This window comes from Mytilus californianus, unplaced genomic scaffold, assembly GCF_021869535.1.
Source record: "Mytilus californianus isolate M0D057914Y unplaced genomic scaffold, xbMytCali1.0.p SCAF_11, whole genome shotgun sequence".
NCBI lineage: Eukaryota > Metazoa > Mollusca > Bivalvia > Mytilida > Mytilidae > Mytilus > Mytilus californianus.
The window spans coordinates 34,050,751-34,075,281 of NW_026262593.1; the positions used below are offsets into that span (position 1 = coordinate 34,050,751).

Below are 24,531 nucleotides of genomic sequence, written 5' to 3' on the forward strand. Positions count from 1 at the left end.
ACTAGTATTTTCGCTCTAAGTTATAAGGATCAGCTTTTATTTTTTTCCTTTTTTATAGGGGGTTGGGGGTGGGGGGGGGGGGGGGGGTAAAATTTGTCTAACACTGAGCTACATGGATTAGATTATAATATATTTACCACATTGCTAAACATTTATACCATTTGCCACAGATATTTGGAGTAGCAAGCCTTACACATTTTTGTCTTTTACAATTAATAGCCTATATGACTCTATATCAGTTTAAAGGGGCATTAGCTGTCAAATTCATGTTCACAGATTTGACTCAAATTCTAATATTTGATTTATAACATATTAAAACGTATAATCAAATTATAAAAAGTCTAAAATAAACAATTTATAACGCATGGGCTCGATAATATGTATCAACATTTCGTGTGTATTTAAGTCTAGACGCCATCTAATTAACCATCGAGGTTAACTCAATTAACCTCCGAAGACTACCGACGGTAATACACGTATAACGGGCGCATTGCATTTGCGCCAATTTTTACAAAATCCAATCTTTCAATTGCGCCACAAGGTTATATTTCAGTTGCGCCATAAAATAAAAACCACATTTGCGTCATTTAACAGGTAACATATAAAGGAAAAAGTTAAAATATGCATTGCTATATCGTGAATAAGATTTTTTTCAGAGTATCTCCCCTGGGTAACTAAGTGAGTTCATACTCATTTCTAATATAAAACTGAGAGTCACTTAGGAATAAATCATATAGCGTTCACATGTTTGAGGTGTCAAGATGGATATTGTTAATTCTGAGACAAACAGGCCGTTAGTTTTCTCAATTGAATTGTTCCATATTTTTCATGTTGCTTACAAGTTTTGTGTCAGAACAAACTTCTGGTTTTACTCCAGTGTTACTGTATAGTGCTTTCTTTTAGGTTTTATGATCACGTTAATTTATAACAGAACTGTGTTATAACATTATTAATATGAAAAGTCTCTTTTTAATAACGTATCAGTGTATAGAGCTTTCATTATGGTTATGATGACTGGTTTGGGATGAATAGTTTTATTATGCAAACAAAAACTGTGTTTTAAAGTTATTATTAAAAGTCTTTTTTGAATAAAACAATTTTTTATACTATTTACCTGTATTTACCTGTATCATTGGCGCAAATGAAATGTTTTCTTTTTGGCGCAAATGAAATATGGTTTGTGGAGCAAATGAAAGATTTTTTTGGCGCAAATGAAATGCCAATTCGCGCAAAAGCAAAGCACTGAGTATAACCCGATATAAACATAAATATAGATATAAAAAGATAACGAACTCGTGCAATTGGATTTTTCTAGATCTGTTTGATTTCATATTATAAGTTAAAAATATATGTTAATCATCGTTTTTACCTGTATAAGTACATGTATTAGTATTTGTGGATCGAATCAGTCAATCAAATGGTTTTTCCTTGTTTCACTTTCAATGTTGACATTCTTTTCCTTTTAATAACTGAACAAGCATAATTCATGCGTAACCCATTTCTAGCTGAGGGTTAAATTGAAGGTCACATGAATACGGATTCAATGAGGTCGAAATATTCACTTGCAAGTCAATAATTCATCAGCGATGTTTTTTTAGCTTATTTTGACCAAATTGAAGCAAACTGGCTTCTAAAAGTGTATAATAATTTCATTATTTCACTTTCATTAATGATTGAAAAAAAAATCATTGTTTAATTTTATTATATATCTCGTAGCTAATGCCCCTTTAAGGTTTACGATAAACATGTTATGTAAAAAATATTGTATGTTGTGAAGGACCATTCATATTGGTTATGTGTATGTGCCCTACTGGAAACTTAATTTTGAAATTAAATATCCGTATCTTTTTCAATATGACAGAAAACTTGACAATTGAGGGAGCAGGTAGATCATTTAATGAGCTCATCAACGAAAACTGGTATTCTGGTACAGCTTTAATCCGAATCAGCGTGTCAGTCTAGTAATAATATTGGTTAATATTCATATAACATTAACACTTTCTCGTCCTGAATATGCGTATAATTTGCGCTGGACGTTAAGCAGCCATTTATCATCATCATCTGAATGTGTGCGCACGTCTAACACTTTACATCCCAATGAATTTAAAAAAGATGCATTACATTTTTCAATATAGACGCTTATAATCTTGTATTTCATCACTAAACAATGCCTGTGATTTTAGTCAACCAAATGTGTATATAATAAATACAACCAATACAGACGATGTAAACTGAGGTTTATGCAGGTAACAAACATATCATTTATGCAATATTATACAATTATAGCCTTTGTATGAGGTCAATACGAGGTTATATCGACCTAAGAGAAGCATATTGACTGAGGACGAAGTCCGAGGTCGATATGCTTCTCTGGGTCGATATAACATCGTATTGACCTCAACCAAAGGCTACAATTGTTATATTATTAATCAACAACTATAGCATGAACAATGTAAAATTGGGGATTTCTAGAATCTATTTTTAGTAACATGCTGTATGCCCTGTGCAATATGCTGTTTTTGACCTACGAAAAGCTAAACACAACAGTATTGGCGTGCAAACTGAGCAAATACAAATGTACATGTGATCAAGTTTTAACGAATCACAAATCCTTAAAAATATTCGATTAATAGTATAACAACATAATGATGAAAAGAAAAAGGTATGATAAGTGTCATGTTTGGCTTCCCTTAGAAACATCTATATTCGTATCATTGATAACTTTTGTACATTACTTTTGAAAACAATGATTTCTGTTATGTTTAGGTGAACAGAAAAGTTGCATAACAACGTTTTTTTTTCAAAATGATCACATATGAAGTGTTTTAATTTGCCTGAATGAATTAGAACACTTCCAAATAAGATTAATCTTTTAAAGATCAATTAGTTACAAAGGAATGTTGAATGTTGAAAATGAATGTTGAATGTTGAATGTTGAAAACGAATGTTGAATGTTGAATGTTGAATGTTGAAAACGAATGTTGAATGTTGAATGTTGAAAACGAATGTTGAAAACGAATGTTGAATGTTGAATGTTGAATGTTGAATGTTGAAAACGAATGTTGAATGCTGAATGTTGAAAACGAATGTTGAATGTTGAATGTTGAAAACGAATGTTGAATGTTGAATGTTGAAAACGAATGTTGAAAACGAATGTTGAATGTTGAATGTTGAAAACGAATGTTGAATGTTGAATGTTGAAAACGAATGTTGAATGTTGAATGTTTAAAACGAATGTTGAATGTTGAATGTTGATAATTAAAATAGACATATGGTATCAACGGTTTTTGCTTCAAATACATATCTTAAGAATCAGTTATTCAACTCTTAGTTGTTTTTATTATGTGGTATTATGTGGTATTGATATATTTTGCATTCCTTAGCCCCCCCCCCCCTTTCCACGTATTTATTTTTTTGGTGTTGTCATAAAATTAAGTTCATTTTCTGTAAACGTTTTGTTGTTCATAAAATTAAGAATTACTTGAAGCCCTTATGCTTTTCTACTCCAAGTCATAGATGGTCATAGTCGTACTGGAAACAACTTCTGAGAATGTTTGGTTTGCAATGCGCCTCAACTTCTTATTTGAGTTGGCCTTCCAACTGTATGAATTTGAGTACCAGTCATATGTAAAAAAAAAAAACCAGGCAGATGTCTTACCTAATCAAAAGCCTGGTATCTTCAATCAGTTTTTATAATACAAAAAAAGTTTGAAGTAAAATTGAAGAATATTTTCATCCCAAGTTTTTGGTGGGTTTCGTGTACTCATTCTTTAGTTTTCTATGTAGTGTTTTGTAAACTTGTTACTATTTTCGTTATTTTCGTTTTTGCCGCGGTGTTGTCAGTTTATTTCGACTTATGAGTTTTTAATGTCCCCCTTGTATCCTCCGTCTCTTTTTTTTCTCATAACTGGTATCCTTAATATTGTTTTGGTATTACTGACAGTTTGTCAAATATTGTTGATATTTTGTTTTATTATACTTCACGTTAAAATGCCATATTTTGATTGGCCAATACGAGGGTGTTAATTTACTCTATTACCCTTCATGGAGACGCTTGATCAAGTGTGCGCTTTATTAAATACGGATGGTTGTTATGTACAAGACGTCATAGTTTATTACTTTGAATTTGAAATTTAATCGACAGTAATAACAGAACATTCAGTATAATAAATTAAATAACACATATCTGAGAGGGTGATAGAGCAGATTGTTACCCCTCGAAAAGACATTGTCAACCTTGGCTTCGCGTCAGTTGACAATGTTATCTCTGAGTAACAATCTGCTCTATCACCCTCTCAGCTTTGTGTTATTTATATACTAACTATTCAAGGTGCAATGCTATTTAAGGAATGACTGTAATATTTGTTTTGTCTATGAAGAAATAACATCAAAGATGTGGTGCATACTGAATAACCCGCGTAGCGGTTTATTTACAAGTGTGCACCACATTTTTTATGTTTTTTCGAATTGACAGAAAAAATATTACAGTCATTCCTTATCATTTTATTCTAAATTCCATTTTTAAGGAGTAAATCATGAAAAAACCGTTGATGACGTAACGGTCAAATGACAAAATTATAACTATGAGCTGATAGACAAAAAACTTTCAGCCAATCAGAAGACGTGTTACATTCAAAATTAAAATATATACAATTAACAGATGAAACAAAATGTAACGATTTGATAAAAAAAGAAAACATATTAATAGGACTAATTTAAAATGATTTCCAAGGTTTACTCTTCACCGTGAAAGAATAATAAATAAAAATAAAATAAATAATTCGAAATAAGAACAGACAAATGATGAATTAAAAAGCCATTTCCAATGAAATTCACCATCAAATCGTTTAAAAAAAGATACTGAAATTCTAAATGAAAGTGTTTCACACATCCGTGTAAGAAATTCAGACATTAAATATGACATTTACCGAAATGGTTTCCTGAGTGGAAATGCATGAACAGTATGAAATGAGAATATACATATATATAACTTTTATCCTATAGAAATTCTTCTAGTATCAGTTTTGGGGACTCCTTTTATTACTATGAAACAGAGTTTTCATCATTCACCGATTGTGGAGACTTACTGAACTCAACCATTGAACACGGAAAGGCAGAACTGACGTTGTTGAAATCCTCAGACGACGTCTATGCTATAACAGTAAATGTTTCAGTTGATAATCTGATGACGTCATATACTCAACTTTTATATTCAAAGCCGGGAAAACAACCGATTATAAGTATCACGTGAGTATGTTAAACTGGCTAACGAAATCCGAATTAATTCAGTAAAGTGCATGTATATTTTGGAATATGATACATTAGTTCATCTACATTCTGTTTAATTGGTAGAAGCAAACTTACTATATATAATCAAATATTTGTTCATCTTTTTTATGGCAATGTAAAGTTGTATTTTCGAATATCTTTTGAGTTTCCATGTTAAAATTGGTTTCTGTGTTTTAAACAATCTATCACAGTTTTAAAAATGATGAATTCCCTTTTGAGAATCGGTACCGTACTAAAACATTAATGAGGTGTACCAGAGGACATTGGTAAAAAAGTCCTAACAATGTTATATTGAATAAATCACGTGAGGAAAAAAGTAATCCATTCTCAGACTTAAGGTATTGCACAAAGGAAAATTAGTGTGAGAAAAGATTCTGTCAATTGTGACCGAAATAATTCTGCTTGTTAAAATGTCTTTATTTGGCTACTGAGGACAATAATCAACAGCACAATAATGATATGCCTTCCAAGCACTAGCCCCTTCAGAGTACAATTGAGTCACAATAATGATATGCCTTCCAAGCACTAGCCCCTTCAGATTACAATTGAGTCACAATAATGATATGCCTTCCAAGCACTAGCCCCTTCAGAGTACAATTGAGTCACAATAATGATATGCCTTCCAAGCACTAGCCCCTTCAGATTACAATTGAGTCACAATAATGATATGCCTTCCAAGCACTAGCCCCTTCAGATTACAATTGAGTCGATTGTATCAGTTGTACAATATCGGTGAATTGAACCAATTAGATTTAAAATGTGCGATTAGTACCTTGAGACAAAGGACAAGGTACGATAAGCCCCCGTTTTTGCCCCCTATTTTCTCATTTTTCAAATTTTGTTTTGGAAAGCTACTTATTATGTTGAAATATTCCCTTAGGTTTGAAGTTTGTTTGGATGAACTTCAAAACCATTTTTAAGTTTTTAAGGGCTTATCGTACCTTGTCCTTTCTTCCTTACCAGGATGAATGCGTACACTCGGTGTTGCTTAATTTGGAAGAGTTAATGTGATTTTATCAGATGTTTTACTTGGTTTGTATATTTAAAAGGGATATACGATATTTTAACGTCCGTAAGTTTCTTTCGCCTCTTATTTAGAAATCTCTGAACAACGCTATGTATGTCCTAAAGACGTGTCTGAAAATATTGACGTGTCTCACGACACTGCTTTTTTGTGATTATTGTTTTGATATTTATAATGCCCTTTTAAGGGTTAGGTGTATTTCTTGTGCTGACTTTTATTAAATGTTCTTTTATAGACCGTTTGTTAGTCCTATCATCAAGATTAAAAAGAGGAGGATGGAGAAATTGTACTTATATAAAAAACTAGTCTGCCCCCCAACCTCCCCCCCAACACACTCCAAACACGTTCCTGTTACTGATCAAAGTCAGGAGACTCGTTATTGATTTTCTTTTGTCATATCTCAAAGTTTTTGGGGGTCATTTTGAGAAATTTGGTGTTTCTTACAGATCTGTAATAGACAACGTTAAAGTTATTTACATTTTTTTTTTTTTTTAAACCAAGGGCGATTTGAAGTTTGACATATCGGTAAGATATCTGTTTATTGGGAAAAGCTGTATGTTGACCAGTAGATATTTATTGTTTTCTGTTACGTTTTTGTTGTTGTCTGATTAACGCATCTCCTTTTATTCAAATTTAAATGAATGTATATATTTTATTGGGCATGCCGCTAATACTTTAATTCGATTCAGTTCTATTTATAGTATTTATAGTACTATAAGAGAGATGAAAGATACAATAGGGGTATTCAAATCCATAAGCCGATAAAAAAGTGACGACTTCAAGGGAAGAACGACAAAACGACAAACAACAGTATACAAAACACAACAAAGAAAAGTCTCTATCTCATCAAAATTCAATTCAGCTTAATTCAGAAGTGTCAGTAACTGTTACTAGACCTGAGTACAACATGGAAAACGTATTTAATTTGTTAATTCATGACATGAAATTCCTGTATACAAATGATACCGACCGTGCAAGGGCTGTATAGCCAGTCAAGGTCGTTAAAAACTTCCATTTGTTGTACAAATGATAAAAGCCAGGAATTGTGTTCTTTTTTACCACAATGAAGCCTTAAACGTGAATCTGAGATGAAGAACAACAGTCAAAGCGCAGTTCCTGGCTTTTATCATTTGTATTTTGGATAGAAGCTTATAAAACAAACATGGAGTACACGTAGAGTTCACTATTATATTTACCTTAACATAATACATGTCTATTCAAACATCAAAATAAGTATAACATAATGTTTTTTTAACCAAATTGGTTTTAATATTTCGGATACAAAAGTAAGTTCTATTTTATCAGAAATTCATTGATGGTTTGCCTTTTATTACACAATAATTTCGTTATTATATATCTTTTATTTTGTCTTTTATATGGAAACATACTCATATTGTATTTGTTGGTAAAATGAATGTTATATACGTATGTGCTTTAATTATAAAAGGTGTGATTTAAACTGTATGGCAAAGTACACCGTATCACTGAAATCGATCTGGCATGTTAGTTGTAAAGACTGTTCTCTGTATGAAAGACTAACATATTTGTGGTACCTAGAGTACAAGGATAACTCCGGGTATTGGCAGTCGTTTAAAGATAATGATATACCAAGATTCAGTGATACTGGTATGTATTTTGAATAGAATTGTCAAATAATCGTATGTATCTTTTAATAAAATTTCCAACTTATCCTATAACATGTTGTCATATTCTTTGTACTTAGACCATAACTAAGATTTATTAGGACAGAGTTCTTCTATTTACCTTACACCTATATGCCGTCAATAAATCAATCAATGATTGAATGACTGATTTTTTCAAATTGAAAATATGTATAATTTTGAATATTTTAAACTATAGAAACTAAATGCCAATATAAAAATAAGGAGATGTGGTATGATTGCCATTGAGACCACTTTCCACCAAAGTTCATAGTACGCTTGATAGCTTTCACGGACATGATTCAGATAACGCGTTCTTCAGCCATTCAAGACTATGAAAGTTCAAAACCCGATAAATTAGTATTATGTGACATGATTTCATTATAAAAATGTATAGTGCTCGAAGCCTACGGTTGATTGCTTGATAATATCACAATAAAAAATAAAGTACTTGAAGCCGCTTACATTGTTACTGCATACACAGCTTGTGTTTTAGTTTGTTTCTATTATATAACATTTTTTTATATGATACATTAGTTTTGAAAATTGGTTAGGCTATACACATTCATCAAAATTTAGCAGTTGACATTTTAAGACAACAAATAGGCATATTAGGCTGAAGGACGCCTCCGGGTGCGGGATTTTCTCGCTGCATTGAAGACCTATTTGTGGCCTTCGGCTGTTGTCTACTCTATGGTCGGATTGTTGTCTCTTTGACACATTCCCCATTTCCATTCTCAATTTTATTAAAAGACAAAGACAAAATAAAGTGATAAAACATGTTTACCTCCAGTTTTGGTCTAAATTCTAATTTACCTTAAAATAAGTGAGCTACCATTTGATTTTTGTGTGTGGGGGGGGGGGCTAGGATGAAAAATTTTGTCCTGCATTTTTTTTTAAATTGTAATCTCTGTCCTGCTTTTTTATTTTTCACTCTATTCGGTCCTGCCTTTTTTTTTATTAGTTTATCCTGACTTTTTTAACATAAATTGTAATCCTGCCTTTTTTTTTGCCAAGTTGCTCATCCTGCCTTTTTTTTTACTCAAAACTCCTGTCCTGCCTTTTTTCAAATTTCATCCTAGCCTCCCCACCCCCTAAAAATCAAATGGTAGCCCCCTAACTCATGACAAAAATAAACATCTTTCATTGAATGATACATTTCAGGGATGAATGAGAAAAGTCTTGCGATAAATTCTGATACATTACAAGTAGATAGGGAGTACATCTTATATGTGAGAGTCTCCGGTTCCCAATTTGCACGTTATGGACGTGCAGCAATGACAATTGTCACCAACCAAGCTCCATATGGCGGAAAATGTATAGCAGACCCAGTAAATGGTCAGTTTGCACTATTCATTCCGAAGCTGTATTTTCTTAAACATGAATCAAATATAATATTATATAGCCTGTAAGTTTTACAAAACGTAAGGGCCCCTGCTCTCACAAGATAAAACAAAAGTAACACTTTATTAATTTGGTTCGTCCAAAGAACCTTCACCAAGAACGATCACAACTAAATATTTGATGTTCAAGTATTAGGAAGTACTTAAATACTTACGGAATTCTATGAACAAATGGGACCCAAAATTGGCTATTTCTTAATTTTCACGCGTATTTTGGCATTTAGGTCCTCCGTAACCCATCTAATGGTCATTGCTGAACAATCGACTTGTTATATCTATAATTAGTGGATGAAGAATAGCAAAGGTCCAGTGAAAATAAAAAAAGACCACGTAGAGTATTTTAATTTATAAATATATGTTTTGGTATTCAGTCGTCCATACATTGAACCAAGGAATTTCTGTTAAAAATAGTTAGGAAAACCCACTAGTTTATCCTCCGAAACTAGGAACCAGATAAATAAATCAAATTAGAATTTAAAGAGTGTTTTTATTTATTTTTTTCTGATAGCAATTTGAATATTTGTTAGATAACACCAACAAGACTAATTTAGAAATACGGGATATAGCTAAAATGTCACAGTCAATTTTTTTATTTTTATTTCACTATTCACCGCTTTAACTTGAATAATGAAACATAAACTTTTTCATTATTTATTATTCATCACTTGATATTGAATAGTGAATAGTGAACTATTTCATTATTCATTATTGAATTTTGAATAATGAAAAATGAATAATGGACGTACTTCAGCGTGGTAATAAAATGATCAAATAAAGGTAAATATTACCTGGGATCTTACTTTCTTAATCATTTCTAAATTATCAACAGATAATTTAAATTTTGTTATGAATAAATCAAGTCAGTAGCGCAGCACTGACTACTAAGCTGATAATAACATTAAGGACTAACATTCCATGAGTAGGGGTATACAACAAGTGCTAAATAATAAAAATAAAACTTTAGAATTTTGATGCGTCCGAAGCGTGCTAATCAGGGGATGTGCAGCTAGGTTTGGTCCACCGTTTTCTACATAAGGAGATGCCTGTGCCGGGTCGTGAGTGTGGAAGTTGTTTTCCATTCGTTTGATCTGTTTGGGCTTTTGGTTTTTCTATTTGGTGAGGAACTTTCCGTTTGAAATTTTCCTTGGAGTTCGGTGTTTTCAACAAGAATGCGTAAACGATACCTTTTGACAGCCACGAACTTATGTATGTATATAAATACTTTAGATATTTGGGGAGCGTTATCACCGAAAGGAACCCTAAAAGACAAACCCACCAAAGGAATATTTTTTCTTAATAATTTCTTATTTTGTCTACGAAGAATTTATGAAAATACATATGTGATAAATAGAGAGAGTACCAAAACACGGACAACTAACCTCACCAAAGATACCTCCGTGGACCAACAGTCCTCAAGATACCTTCATGGACCAACAGTCCTCAAGTAGCGGTATCGACTCAGTGGAAGAAATGAAAAAAGCACTTTATAAATACGGTGCGTCCGAAACACTTTTCAAATGGTTTAACCTAAACAGGAACTCTCAATTTCAAACAAATGAAAGCCAAGGATTTCGAAATACATGAAAACTTTAGGAGATATATAACCAAAAGGGACATAAAGGAATAGCCAAATCCATCTTGAATGAATTTTGCAAGAGATATTTGGAACCTTAGTTCCTTAATCATTTCATAAATTAAATAACATTAAGAAAGATTACTTTACATACATCCTGTCAGTACGGAAGTACTGAATACTGAGATAATAGTCATTCTGATCTGTTGGTTATTTTTTAAGGCCCCTTTTGATTTATATGTTCCAAATGTTTCTACATATTTGATTTCCATACTCTTCGTCTTTAACGTAGCAATTTAATGTAATTCCTGAAATCCGTATACAAAGTTAATTTTTAACTATCATTTGATTGGTACTATGGTGTTGAACTATCTGTCCGCGAGTGTACTATTAGCCCAGCTTCTGAACTGATATAATATAAAAAGACATTTTGGCAGGAAGTAAATATCCAGTTCACAGATTATACATTTACATCTTATGTAAGGTTGCACCTCCATCTGCTTAGTTTTATACGGTTCTGACGGCTTTTTATAGGTTATAGTAGTTTTATGCTATACAAAATAGATATTTGTCATTTCAAACTTTTGGTCTCAAAAATACCTTTTAATGCTTGTTTCATAAACATCAATCTTGTTTTCATTTAAAATTATTGTTTTTTTTTTTGTTTAAATAGGTTATGCTGCGAGGACTGCATTTAAGATATCATGTAATGGCTGGAAAGATGAAGGAATTAACAGGGGGCGTAATGATACAAGAGACACAGAGGCAGATAATTTTCTGAAGTTTGCGTTTTTAACCACAGAAAAAGATGGCACTGATGAGAAAATTACTTCTTTTCAAATTGGGGGTAACCATTGTACTTAAATATTTTTTCAAATTATATACCAAAAACTCCATATATAGTGGTGGAAAGATATATAAACAAACAATCAAATCGCTCAATATATTGTTTTAAATTACATAGTATTACATATTTAACTCGCCAAATTCTGTATGGGCATGTTCAAATTCAGGAGACTGTATTTCAATGGTTGTCGTTAATTGCTGTCTATCATACATTCGTTTCGTTTTTCTTTTTTGAATTGTTTCACACTTTGTCATGTCGAGGCTTTTATAGCTGACACTAGGTTATTGGTTTTGCTCACTGTTGAAATCCGTACGGTTACCGATGGTTATTTACAACCAATTCATTTGGATTCTGGTGGATAGGTGGCTCAATGTGCATCATACCACTTCTCAGTATTTTTATTTGAAGAAGTTTTAATGAAAAACAAAGAAAATAAAGTATATATCACGACAAAAAAACCATACATGCAAATCATTAAACTAAAAGAAGAGGAACCATTCATTTATTGATATTCGTAATCTAACAGGCATATTGGGGCTTTAAAAAAACCGGAAGCAACAGTGATACACCTACGAACCAAAATAATAAACGCATGAACTCCAAACGGGGAGTGAGACTGGTTTGGTCGACATGGCAAGCTTACACTGCCATGCATGCATTACCCGGCGGTCGAATCACCACTGCGTAAACACTCACATCTTACTGAAAGTTCAAAACAACAAGTATTCATGTATTAAAATATATTTATAGTTTATATATTCTTAACATATCAGAAAGTTATCAAAATAAATCTACTTTGTTGTGCAACTCTGCTGTTTTGAGCAGTCAAAATGCATTGACGTATAAACGTTGGCTTTATACAGTCACTGATCGTATAAAGCTTTATTTGTGACGTTGATAATTTGTTTCCGTACAGTTTATTTGTAGACGTTTTGAAAGAATGCGTTTTCGTGGGATTGTACGTCGTCTGCTTCAAAATTCAAAAGTGTTGATTTACCCGAAGTATTTCATTGGGACAATTTAAAGAATTGTAGTATAAAGAGAACAACCAAACCTTGTCTCATAATAGAAAAACAAAGGATATGGGGTATCATAACATACGTTTTATTTGTAGTCGGCTCGGCACAGCCTCGCATTCTATCTGTTTATAAGCCTTGTATAGATACATTTATAATTTGTGAAAATATATAGTTATTCTCCATCCTAACTCTAGTATTTATTGCCAACTAGATAGGATGTATAAAATGTGACATAAATATAGCGTCACTATAATAAAAATATTGAATTATTTAACATATTATTTTTGTTTATACATTTTAGGAGAAAGGACTGCAAATGAAATATATCTGCCGATGGGAGATCCAGAGAACAACTATACATTACGTTTACTAGTTTATATATATGATGTGTATGATGATTATAATGTTTCTGAAATAACAATTACTGTGAGTTATCTGTGTCGCTTAAAGACTGATATAACAATTGTTTAAACGCAGTAAACTGTTATAATACAATCGATATATTAATGTATACACGACAATTTAAACTAAATAAGCTAACATCATTTGGCGAGCCGTGTAGATATGTACAATTACCTATATTTTTCTCGTTGGTGACGTACAACAAAGGTCTGCTAATGAAAGGTGTAGTTTTCAATGGTTCAAGTGACGTAGCTGTTGTTAATGTCACTTAAATAGCAACATTACTACATTGTTCGTATAAAACCAATATTTCGAGGCATTTCCTGGAAAATATGAAATTGTGAAATAATTCTTCTAATAAATAATAACCGGCGTAGTTATTTAGCATGCAACATGTTACTGGTTAAACGCACAGCATAAACACCATTAACTTGTTAATTATAAACCACTCACCAGGTAAGTAAAATATAGAGTACTTGCAAGTCCAAACTTTTGGTTACATCATATCTGATTTAGGTTTTTTCCGGAAATTGTTGTGCAACTGAAAATCCTGTCAATTGTTTTATTTGAAAGTTAACCCAAGATGCGTGATATGAGTCCATGGGACAGCATCCAAACAACACAGAAACCAAGAGAGAGAATATTTACATAATAGTTATTGAAGAAGTGTTCATTATCGTGATACATGGACTGCCCGTAGGACAGTGGTATTGACTGCGATAGCGATAATGACCTCGCCTACGGCTCAGTCATTATCACTGTCTTAGTCAATACCACTGTCCTGTGGGCAGTCCATGTATCACGATAATGAACAGTTCTTCAATAACTATTATGTTTATTTCATTGAGGAACCATGTTTTCATAAATTCTCATAAATTCAAAATGTTCAAAGCAAACTCGAGTTATCGTACGATTTCTATAGCAAAGAGTGAAGACCAGTCGTAGTAATACATGTAGCTATAAGTCACTGCCATTCATTTAAGTGCAATTTTTCATTATACATGGTATATGAATACTAAATAAAGTTTCCTATAATTTTGTAATTTACGAAAACATATGGTAAACAATTCAACAATTTGAATATAAAATTGAAAACAGGAAACTGTTTAATTAAAGGGACATCTCTCTAAACAGAGAAACCACGCCACACCGGTCATTAACAGAGAAACCACGCCCCACCGGTCATTAACAGAGAAACCCCACCCCACCGGTCTTTAACATGTAAAAAGTCCGTTAACGACCGGTTTTCTGGTCCGTTTTGTTCTGTTAATGACCGATGGAATTTATTACTGAAGAATAAAGAATGTCATGTGGCCCCTTTTTATCCAATAAGAGAAGCTAATTCTTAACCGATATGAAATAATATTATATAATGATAGTCCTTAATCATGTATAGTTTTCTAAAAATATTGCAAACTGAAGAGGACTTTTATTTTTATTTTGCAGTCTGGTCCACCTTTAACTTCAAATGATACTAATGCTTTCAAGAAATTGTTTGAAAACTATGATTATAAATTTGCTATGGTGGACAAAGGTGGAAACAATAAAGCGTTAATGAGACTGATGGAATCGACTGCAAGTACCTACAAAGACCTGACATTGGTAAGATCACTGACAATACAACAATAATCGATCTCGTCGTTCATTCACTTTCATTGCGGTCAAATGTATTTTTTTTTAGAAAACATTGGATCAATGAAAAACCGACTTGTAAGTAATAAGAGACAGTCTTCGAAAAATACCCCTAGGTCGAGTGGATTATAAAGAGACAGTCTTCGAAAAATACCCCTAGGTCGAGTGGATTATAAAGAGACAGTCTTCGAAAAATACCCCTAGGTCGAGTGGATTATAAAGAGACAGTCTTCGAAAAATACCCCTAGGTCGAGTGGATTATAAAGAGACAGTCTTCGAAAAATACCCCTAGGTCGAGTGGATTAGCATTATTTTTCATACTTACAATCAACAGTAGTAATGATAGGCATCTGGTTAAGGATGTTCGCTACTCTGTTTTAAAATAACAAGCTTTTTAAAAGACTGTTCTAAATTTATAGTATATATATAAAGGAACCAAAAAAGCAGAAAAAAATGAAGGGTCCGTGTGCTTGTTTTTGAGATATAAGCCATTGAAAATTTGGCGGGAAATAATTCTCTCTAGATTTTTCATACATTTAACATTGGCACCTTTTTTCTTTCAAAAACATTGAGAAAATAACAAGGATTTTATAAGATTTTCAGATATGGCTTTTTAAACTATATGTAATAAAATTATGAAAAGAAAAGAAGGGGTTAGTGGACAAAATTTCTTAATGGAAAAACATGGATAAAACCAGAGGATTCCGAATATCTGGCAAAAATTCAAAAACAAGAGGAGCGAACATCCTTAATTCACCAACAGTCTAGGGCAATTACCCAAAAACGCTTCTCCCACTGCAACATTTAAAAAAAATGATCTCTTTGTCCGATAGTCTATCGTGTTAACTTTTCTAATGATTATTCTGTTACGTTACCTAAAGAGATGATATGGAAAACAAAATAGTTTCTTTTTCTTTACGTCATTATTATTACTTCGATCCGCTTTCACTTCATAGGTGTTTGTATTCCCGCAGAGTTATTTAAACAAAAAAGTATATACCTAATATTTTATGATGATTCTTAATTTTTTAAACCAATTGGTTTGCCAGGCAAAAGCGAGAAAACTATTATTATGAATAAGTTCGTTTCAAATTGTTGAAATATAATCTGCTTTTCTGCGGTAAAATTGTTATGAAACTTGAGAAAAAAACATATTTACCTTTTTACATATTAGTTAATCTGATAAATTACGTCCCAGTGATTTGTATATTATATACGTTGAAACAAATCAATTATTTTTTGGTTTATGCAATTACAGTAAAATTTCGAACTTTGCCGACTTTTCAATAGTTATTTGGGTATATCCTCCAACCTTTATTGGATCTGGATCAAAAATATTTCCAACACACTGTAGTTATAATGTTCAGGTTTTTTGTCAGGACAATGTTATTTTATTCTTTGATACTGCTTTACAAGAAGGTCGTTATAGGTGGCAGTACAGTCTGGTTCTCTTCAATATACAAATAAAAAAATGAACTCATCCAAAAACAAGTAATGGCTGTCCCAGGAGGCTGTCACGAAGTCTCAAAAACAAAGTACCCTTATACGCAATAAATATATATACACCCCTGGGGATATATCGTTCAATTTTTTGCTACACTTCATAGACGAAAATGTATGGTTAGGTATTGGGATCTTAAATATTTTCAATATTTGAACAAACCTAAATCGCAGGTAGTTGGGACCCTATTAAATTCATCTAACCATGATGCGGATCTCAACCACTTTCCAGATATGTGAACATTCTCAAATTGCAGGGGTGGGTATATTTAGTTTGGAAATGATAATCAAGAGAAATAATTGAGACCCCAGCCCTAAACTGTAAGGGTCAAAGGTGCCGTTTCAGCCGCAGATCATAAATTAGACAACATTGTCTCATCGTCATTATGATGCCAAAATCTCTATTTGACTTACTGTTCTGTAGTACGAATGTAATTACTATTTAAACAGGACAATACAATGTTTACATAGAGTCCTATTGTATATTACATCATTGTTTTGGACTCTCGAAATGCTCTTAAATAGACTCCTATGCACAATCAAACATCACTCTATGCCTTGTTTTGGACTCTCGAAATGCTCTTAAATAGACTCCTATGCACAATCAAACATCACTCTATGCCTTGTTTTAGACTCTCGAAATGCTCTTAAATAGACTTCTATGCACAATCAAACATCACTCTATGCCTTGTTTTGGACTCTCGAAATTCTCTTAAATAGACTCCTATGCACAATCAAACATCACTCTATGCCTTGTTTTGAACTCTCAAAATTCTCTTAAATAGACTCCTATGCACAATCAAACATCACTCTATGCCTTGTTTTGGACTCTCGAAATGCTCTTAAATAGACTCCTATGCACAATCAAACATCACTCTATGCCTTGTTTTGGACTCTCGAAATGCTCTTAAATAGACTCCTATGCACAATCATACATCACTCTATGCCTTGTTTTGGACTCTCGAAATGCTCTTAAATAGACTCCTATGCACAATCATACATCACTCTATGCCTTGTTTTGGACTCTCGAAATGCTCTTAAATACACTCCTATGCACAATCATACATCACTCTATGCACAACAAGACAAATACGTCTAACACATCGGAGAGTCTTAAGTAATCTGACTTACGATTTATAAAAACTTCCGCGTTATGTCCTGGGGAATATGAAAATATATCTTTTATGAATTAATCTCCAATTAAACATTGTCTCTTTAGAATGCATACTGATACTCTTTTAAAAGAACCGACTACGACAGAAGGATCATACGGATTTTTATACAGTAGTTTCACACTTCTGTCGTCAACTGTACAACAATAAATGTGTCAAGACGTTGTCAACGTAATCCCAACAGAACGAATTAGGACGAGTAGGGAAGGATTTTGTTATGTGCCTTGCATATTCTTCATTGGCCACATAAAAAGTCAAAGTAAAAAAAATAACCTATGACCGAAAGCATAGAAAATTAACTAAATTGCTAATGGCGTACGTCAATAAATGTGTGTTCGGTCACTCGTTGATTGTTTCTAACATTTGAATGAATATCAGGATGAAATGGTTGAATACTGTAAACCAACTAATTTTCGCGAATGATTTATTTTCGCGACTTTCGCGAGTAGAAAAGTAACGCGAATATAAATCTTCGCGAATATGAAAAACTTGATTAAAATACATCAAGTAAATTTGAAAATCGCGAAATTAAATCGCCGCGAAGTGGTCTAGAAAGGGATAAACGCGAAATAAAGTATCCGCGAAAATAAGTTGGTTTACAGTAAATGAACTTAACTACACTTGTTTTAATAGCCTAAACCAACGACACCTGACTTGTCAACACCAATGAAATGTGCTTACTACGTAGATAGTGGAGAGAAACAGTCTGATACAAAATCTGTTCTTCAGCAGGTAAAATAGAAGATTGTAGTTTTTTTATTTTAAGACAACCTAATGGGTTAAACTTAGGTCTGTCCCTCTTATACCAGATTTGTAACTTTACTATCATAAACTCAAAAGCCGAGACAAACGTCCACTTGGTTCTAAATTTATGTTTTGTATCTGTATTTTAAATCCTAAACAACACCTTGAGGGCTTCCATTTCCTAGCATAATTTTCATGATAGAGGGTTGCTATTAAACCAATTAAAGAGTTCCAAGAAATGAGGTTGAAATCATCTCTACGTAAATTTTACGGATGCCATCAAGAGTTCTTGATTGTTATGGAATATCTGTTTCACAGATGACGACTGATATATTCCAATTGTCATAACCACAATGCGTCCTCTTTTCCCCGAATGTGACCTATCGAATAAGACTTATCACCGGGTTTCCACTAACATGAGCAACACGACGGGTTCCACGCGAGGAGCAGGATCTACTTGCCTTCAGGAGCACCTGAGATCACCCCCGGTTTTTTGGTAGGGTTCATGTTGCTCGGTCTTTAGTTTTCTATGTTGTGTTTTGTGTACTGTTGTTTGTCTATTGATCTTTTTCTTTTTTTCCATGGCGTTGTCAGTTTATTTTCGACTTATGAGTTTAAATGTCCCTTTGGTATCTTTTGCATCTTTTTAGAAGAGACATTTTAGATTTTCTTTATATAATAAGGATATTTCTTAATCCACCGAAGCAGTTTACGCCCTTGGAATTTTTTACTCCATGATATTTGCGTTGAAAAATCATTGCGACCAGTATTGGTCAATTAGGGTCGAAATCGATTTCTTTATTCAGACTGTGAAAATCAAGCAAACTGATTCATTAATTTTGTTTTCTTTATTATATAAATCTGTACACAATCTTAGTTCAGGAATTGCATTTACTTCAGTATAAAAACTTTACTGAGAAACTTTACTAAACCTTGATTTTTTTTTCTTCTAAGTGACAACGTTTTAGACAGTAATATGTTTCTTAGTCCCAACTTCGTCACATTATCATTTCGACGTCAGTGTTTTAAAACAAATATGTTAAACGAAAACGTTATAAGCTGTAAGTTCTCTTTTATCTGGAAAAAAGCTGACATTTCAATTATTGTACGATGCAGCAAAACTATGATCTATCACAAAGTGTCTTTTCAATGACTTACATATGCGAACTATTACCCCATCAAAAGATATCATCGGGTAAATAACACATTTTGAGTGTCATTGTCATATAGGGATGACTTTACTCTTTAGGAACTATTTTGTCTGTACTGAATATATTAAAAATGAATGTCACTGAGAGTTTTTTAAGCTCAATTATTCTCGGGTGTAGTAAAATCATAGTAATGCTTTCATTTTCAGATTGTCCAATATATACTGTGTTTGATAACTGCAAATGTAACAAGGATAGTGTCTTTTTTGGACAAATATGCAATGATTGAAATCGGTATAAGATTATTAATAGAAAACTACTAAGGCGAAGCTATGAATATACCACGTATTTGACCCCTAAATTCGAGAACCAAAAATTGTATCATTATGATCATTTATTATGATCATTGTTAATAGTTTTAATAGTATCTGACGATTTGTTTAAACTTCTTGTATTTTATGAAAAATTGCATCAATTGCAAAAATAGCCACATTTTAAGATCTGTTTATAAATGCTGATAGACATAACTCAATGTTGGCCAAAAGAGACATTTCGCTACAAGTGGTATTAAAAAAAGATGTTAATGTAGGTTAAACATCTTTTTTTGGTATCCTTGTCTTATAACCAATTTTACAAAAAGCAATGTTCAAAATAAAGATTTAAGGTCAAATATTTCATTTTCAACAAGTGTATGCCATCAATGTGGCATCACACATATCATTTTTGCCTCGAAGTGTACACACTATACTATCCTTTTTCCTTTCGATCAATACAATCAGCATAGTTTTGAAAGGACTGAATTATTTTACTTCTTTTACAATTTCAGAATTTCTTCATATTTTACCTCTTGTTCTATGTAGAGTGATTTCGAAATGTTAGGAGATATGCTAAGCCTAATATATAACAAAATATTTATTTTTTAAAGTCAACAGAAACTATGGTTACTACAATGGATGAAAAAACACCGGATGAAAATTCTGAAATGGGTTTAAATTCTGAAGACGCTGGATTTGTGGCCAAGGCAGTCAACACAATCATTTCCAACAAGGCTTTATTTACTGATAAGACCTCCGTAGGTATTCGAATATTGAAATTTGCTTTTGTTTGATAAAGAAAAGTGTTAGCATGGGGTCGAATGGAATACTTTTATAGAGATCGATATTGAAACTCATTATGCGATCGATTAGTAATGACGATTGATTTTAGTTAGATATGGGTTTAACTTCGGCTGTTTTCTGCCCTTTGGTCGGGTTGTTGTCTCTTTGACACATTCCCCATTTCCATTCTCAATTTTATTAAATTTTTATGCTGTGTTAATCAAGACAATTGAAGTGGAAAATAAATACTCGTATCATGCATTTAACTTTGTTCGGTTTTTGTGATATCAAGTCTCAACTTATAGACAAATTGATAAATTTGAAAGACTATATACCTGTCTTTATGTATTCCGTTCTGCATTTGACAAAAATCTATAATTTGCTTATACTATTTCAAAAATGAGTTATTTCTTGTTATCCCTACCACAAAAGATTTTGTGGTTTTACAAGATCCTGAATACTATATCATACTTTATTAGCTCACCTGGCCCAAAGAAACAAGTGAGCTTCTCTCATCATTTGGCGTCCGTCGACCGTCGTCGTCTATCATCCGTCGTCGTTAACCTTTACAAAAATCTTCTCTTCTGAAACTACTAAACAAATTTTACCAAACTTGGCAACAATCATCATTATCTAGTTTAAAAAATGTGTCCAAAGACCCCGCCTGCCAACCAAGATGGACGACATGGCTAAAAATAGAACATAGGGGTAAAATGCAAATTCTGTCTATTATGTTGAAAGCCGTTTCGAAAAAAAGAAATTCTGACAAGTGCAAAAATTTTCCGAATGTTGAGCTGTACCAATTGTTCATTGACGTCAAAACTGTCAGGTGACTACTTATAGGAGTTATTGCCCTTAAATGACAAATTTTACCATTTTTTTTTATTTTTGCCTATTATATTAAAAACTGTTATAGATAGAGAGAAACTTTAAATTGCAAAAATGATCAGAAAGACAAGTTCTACAAATAAGCTTGATGGTCAAAATCGTAAGTCGACTCCTTATTACAGCTATTGTTCTTTGATGACAATTTTTGCGTTTTTGCCTTATATCTTAAAAATTATAATAAATAAATAGAAACTTAAATAAGCAAAACTTATCAGCAAGACAAGATCTACAATTAATACAAATGGAGGAAATAGTCGGACATCTCCTTATTTGAGTTATTTCCCTTTAATGACGATTTTATGATTTTTTTTTTTGCGTTTTGACTGATATGATAAAAATTATAATAGAGAAATAGACACTTTAAATCACAAAAATGATTAGCAAGGCAAGATCTATTACAAGTCAAATTTTGCTGATATAGTTAGTAGACTGTCACTCTTTATAGGAGTGATTGCCCTTAAATAGGGATTTTTGTTTACCCTCTTTTGTGTTTTGAGCAAAAACTTAAGAAGATAAGCAGAAACTAAACAGACTAAATGATCAGCAATACAAGATCAACAAAACAGAGTTTTTGTTCATGAATTCTATTCTCGTCTACAATGTTGGAGAGTGTCCTTTGTTGAATATGCACATAGACCAAGGTGAACGACACAGGCTCTTTAGAGCCTCTAGTTTATAAATCTTGCAAAAAATATACTAGGTTCAATCCACATTACAGTGGGTAAAATTAAATGAAATTTTCTTTTTAGAAAAAGGTTTCAAAGAATTTAAGGAAGGTGATGAAGAACATACTCAAAAGAACTAAAATTGAACCACGGCCTGCGAAAGAGATTTTAAGTTCGAAGAGAGCAGCAAATGGTTTGTTTGTTTACTTAAACTGGTTTCATTTTAAAAATACAATGCTTTCATTAATCATTGGTAAGGGCAGCGTTTAGAGACCCAAACTCTTATGCGATGTATAATATAAGCACATTTTCCCTATATCCATATAACTTATTGATTCAGCTGAAAATTAGAATGTTTTTATAAGAAAAAAGAAAACAAAACAACAAATATCAACCATCTTAAGGAGACGGATAGGCTTAGTACTTACATCTACAGCAATGAAATACAAACATTTTATTTTCATTATTAATCATTGCTGGAAATTGTTTATTTAGATTATTATTTAAAAAAGAGATCATTAAAGGAAATATCAAAACTACGATTGCCCAGGTTATCCCCTCATCAAAACTCCCATCAAACAATATCTTTCAAAACATAGAAATCGACAAGCTGTAAGGATATATAAGCAAAAATAACATAGTAAGGTGATTTGGGGGTTTCTGTGTATGAGTCACAAATGTCGTGTTAAGAAAACATTACAATTACACTTTCGAGGCATAATTCATTATTCCGAAAATGCAATGTTTGTTTTATCAGAAAATTTAAAGTTTTCGTAGATATTGGTTATTCATTATTTTGTGAAATGATATTGAACCAACGATCATAAGGAATGTTATTAGGGACACGGTAAAAGTAAATTAACGTACATTCGATATGTATGTGTTGGTGCTACATCCGGAGCAGGATGTGCCTACCCTTTCGAAGTACTTGAGATCACCCCTTTTTTTCGGTGGGGTTCGTGTTACTCCGTCTTCAGTTTTCTATGTTGTGTTTTGTGTACTGCTGTTTGTCTTTTGATCTATTTTTTTTGCCATGGCGTTGTCAGTTTATTTTCAACTTATGAGTTTGAATGTCCCTTTGGGATTTTTTTATTCTTTTTTTTATAATTTATTTTTTTTTCTCATGAATTTTTATGTATCAACATATATTTATCTTGTGGCACAATAATCAAGCAAGTGAAATAAATAAGCATACTACGCATACTATGGGGTAACAGTATGAAATCTATGAATTAGGTATAGTAAAAACATTTTCATTAATATAATAATAATAGTAATAGTGCAATAAACAAATATGTTCATGCATATGGTATAACAATATACATATACTTTCAAATAATCATATACACACATATGTATATGGATTAACACCATTAAAATTTAATCAGTGACCTTAGCCCAGGGGTTCCAGTACAAGTTGTGTTCTTCCACACTCAAATATTTTGAGAATATATATTTTTCTAAAATCAAGTTTTCTTTTATGTAATTTTGAAGTTCTTTTATATGAGGTTTTATATCTTGCATCTTAGATCTGTAAATGAAGTACTTTGTCAGTAAAATAACTTTATTTTTGATAAAATTCAATTTATAATTTTCATAGAGGCCAAAAATGACAATATCCATAATTAGTGGAATTTCGATATGAACTATATCGAAGATCAAAGAATTCAGATTGTGCCAAATGTCGGCTACAATATGACAACTCCAAAATAAATGTTCTATAGGTTCTGGCTGTTTCTTGAAAAATGTACACAAATTACAATTTGCAAGGTTCATTTTAAAGAGTAGAGCGTTTGTACCCAAAATATAATGAATAATTCTATATTGAAACCAACATAACCTAGTGTTTTTTTAAACCTTGGTAACACAAAAGTGTATTTTTTCCAATTTTCTACAACTCTATTTAGAATACCTTCCCATTTTTTTCTGCTGCAAAATCTATAGGTATAGTACCTTGGTTTACAATAGTATACATGTCCTTTGAATCCTTTTCTGACTTGAAGAAAATATTAATATTAAAAGGCATAACAGCCTATTGTTTTTTCTCTCTTTCAGTGTTGATTCCAATGGCTTGTAACCACTTTTTTACTGCTTGTATAAGCCCATAAAACTGAAGAAACATGGGTTTGAAATTATATATTATTTCAAAATTTTCATATGTCAATATATTTCCATGTTCATCTAACAGGTCACTTACAGTCCATACCCCATGATGTGTCTGTAAAATTTATATTTTGTGTGGAGGTAAATAATTGTATCCATTTAGATTTTGACTTAAATAATCTTCTAACCCAAGTAATTTTTAACCTTTAAATAAAATTTCCCAAATTAATAATTTTTAGGGCCCCTCTGTAGTATTCTTGACATAGAAGATCCCGCTTTATCTTGTCAGGTTTATCATCCCAAATGAATGAATAAATTTTACTATTAAGTTGACGTATCATATTATCATCTGGACCTGGGATGG

General features: G+C 32.3%; 2 protein-coding genes across 2 annotated transcripts in view; both read left to right on the forward strand.

The window, feature by feature from the left end:
* The window catches only part of LOC127719954 (peroxisomal targeting signal 1 receptor-like), a 156,587-nt gene that overhangs the window by 73,976 nt on the left and 58,080 nt on the right, over positions 1–24,531 (forward strand). The gene's annotated exons all lie outside the window — the stretch shown is intronic.
* The window catches only part of LOC127720879 (uncharacterized), a 36,023-nt gene continuing 24,614 nt past the window's right edge, over positions 13,123–24,531 (forward strand). Inside the window, exons 1-5 of the mRNA XM_052227623.1 lie at positions 13,123–13,242; positions 14,665–14,820; positions 18,156–18,254; positions 20,340–20,486; positions 22,149–22,257. Of these exons, the coding sequence (XP_052083583.1) occupies positions 13,150–13,242; positions 14,665–14,820; positions 18,156–18,254; positions 20,340–20,486; positions 22,149–22,257 (604 nt within the window). The 5' untranslated portion in view covers positions 13,123–13,149. The remainder of the gene's footprint in view (positions 13,243–14,664; positions 14,821–18,155; positions 18,255–20,339; positions 20,487–22,148; positions 22,258–24,531) is intronic.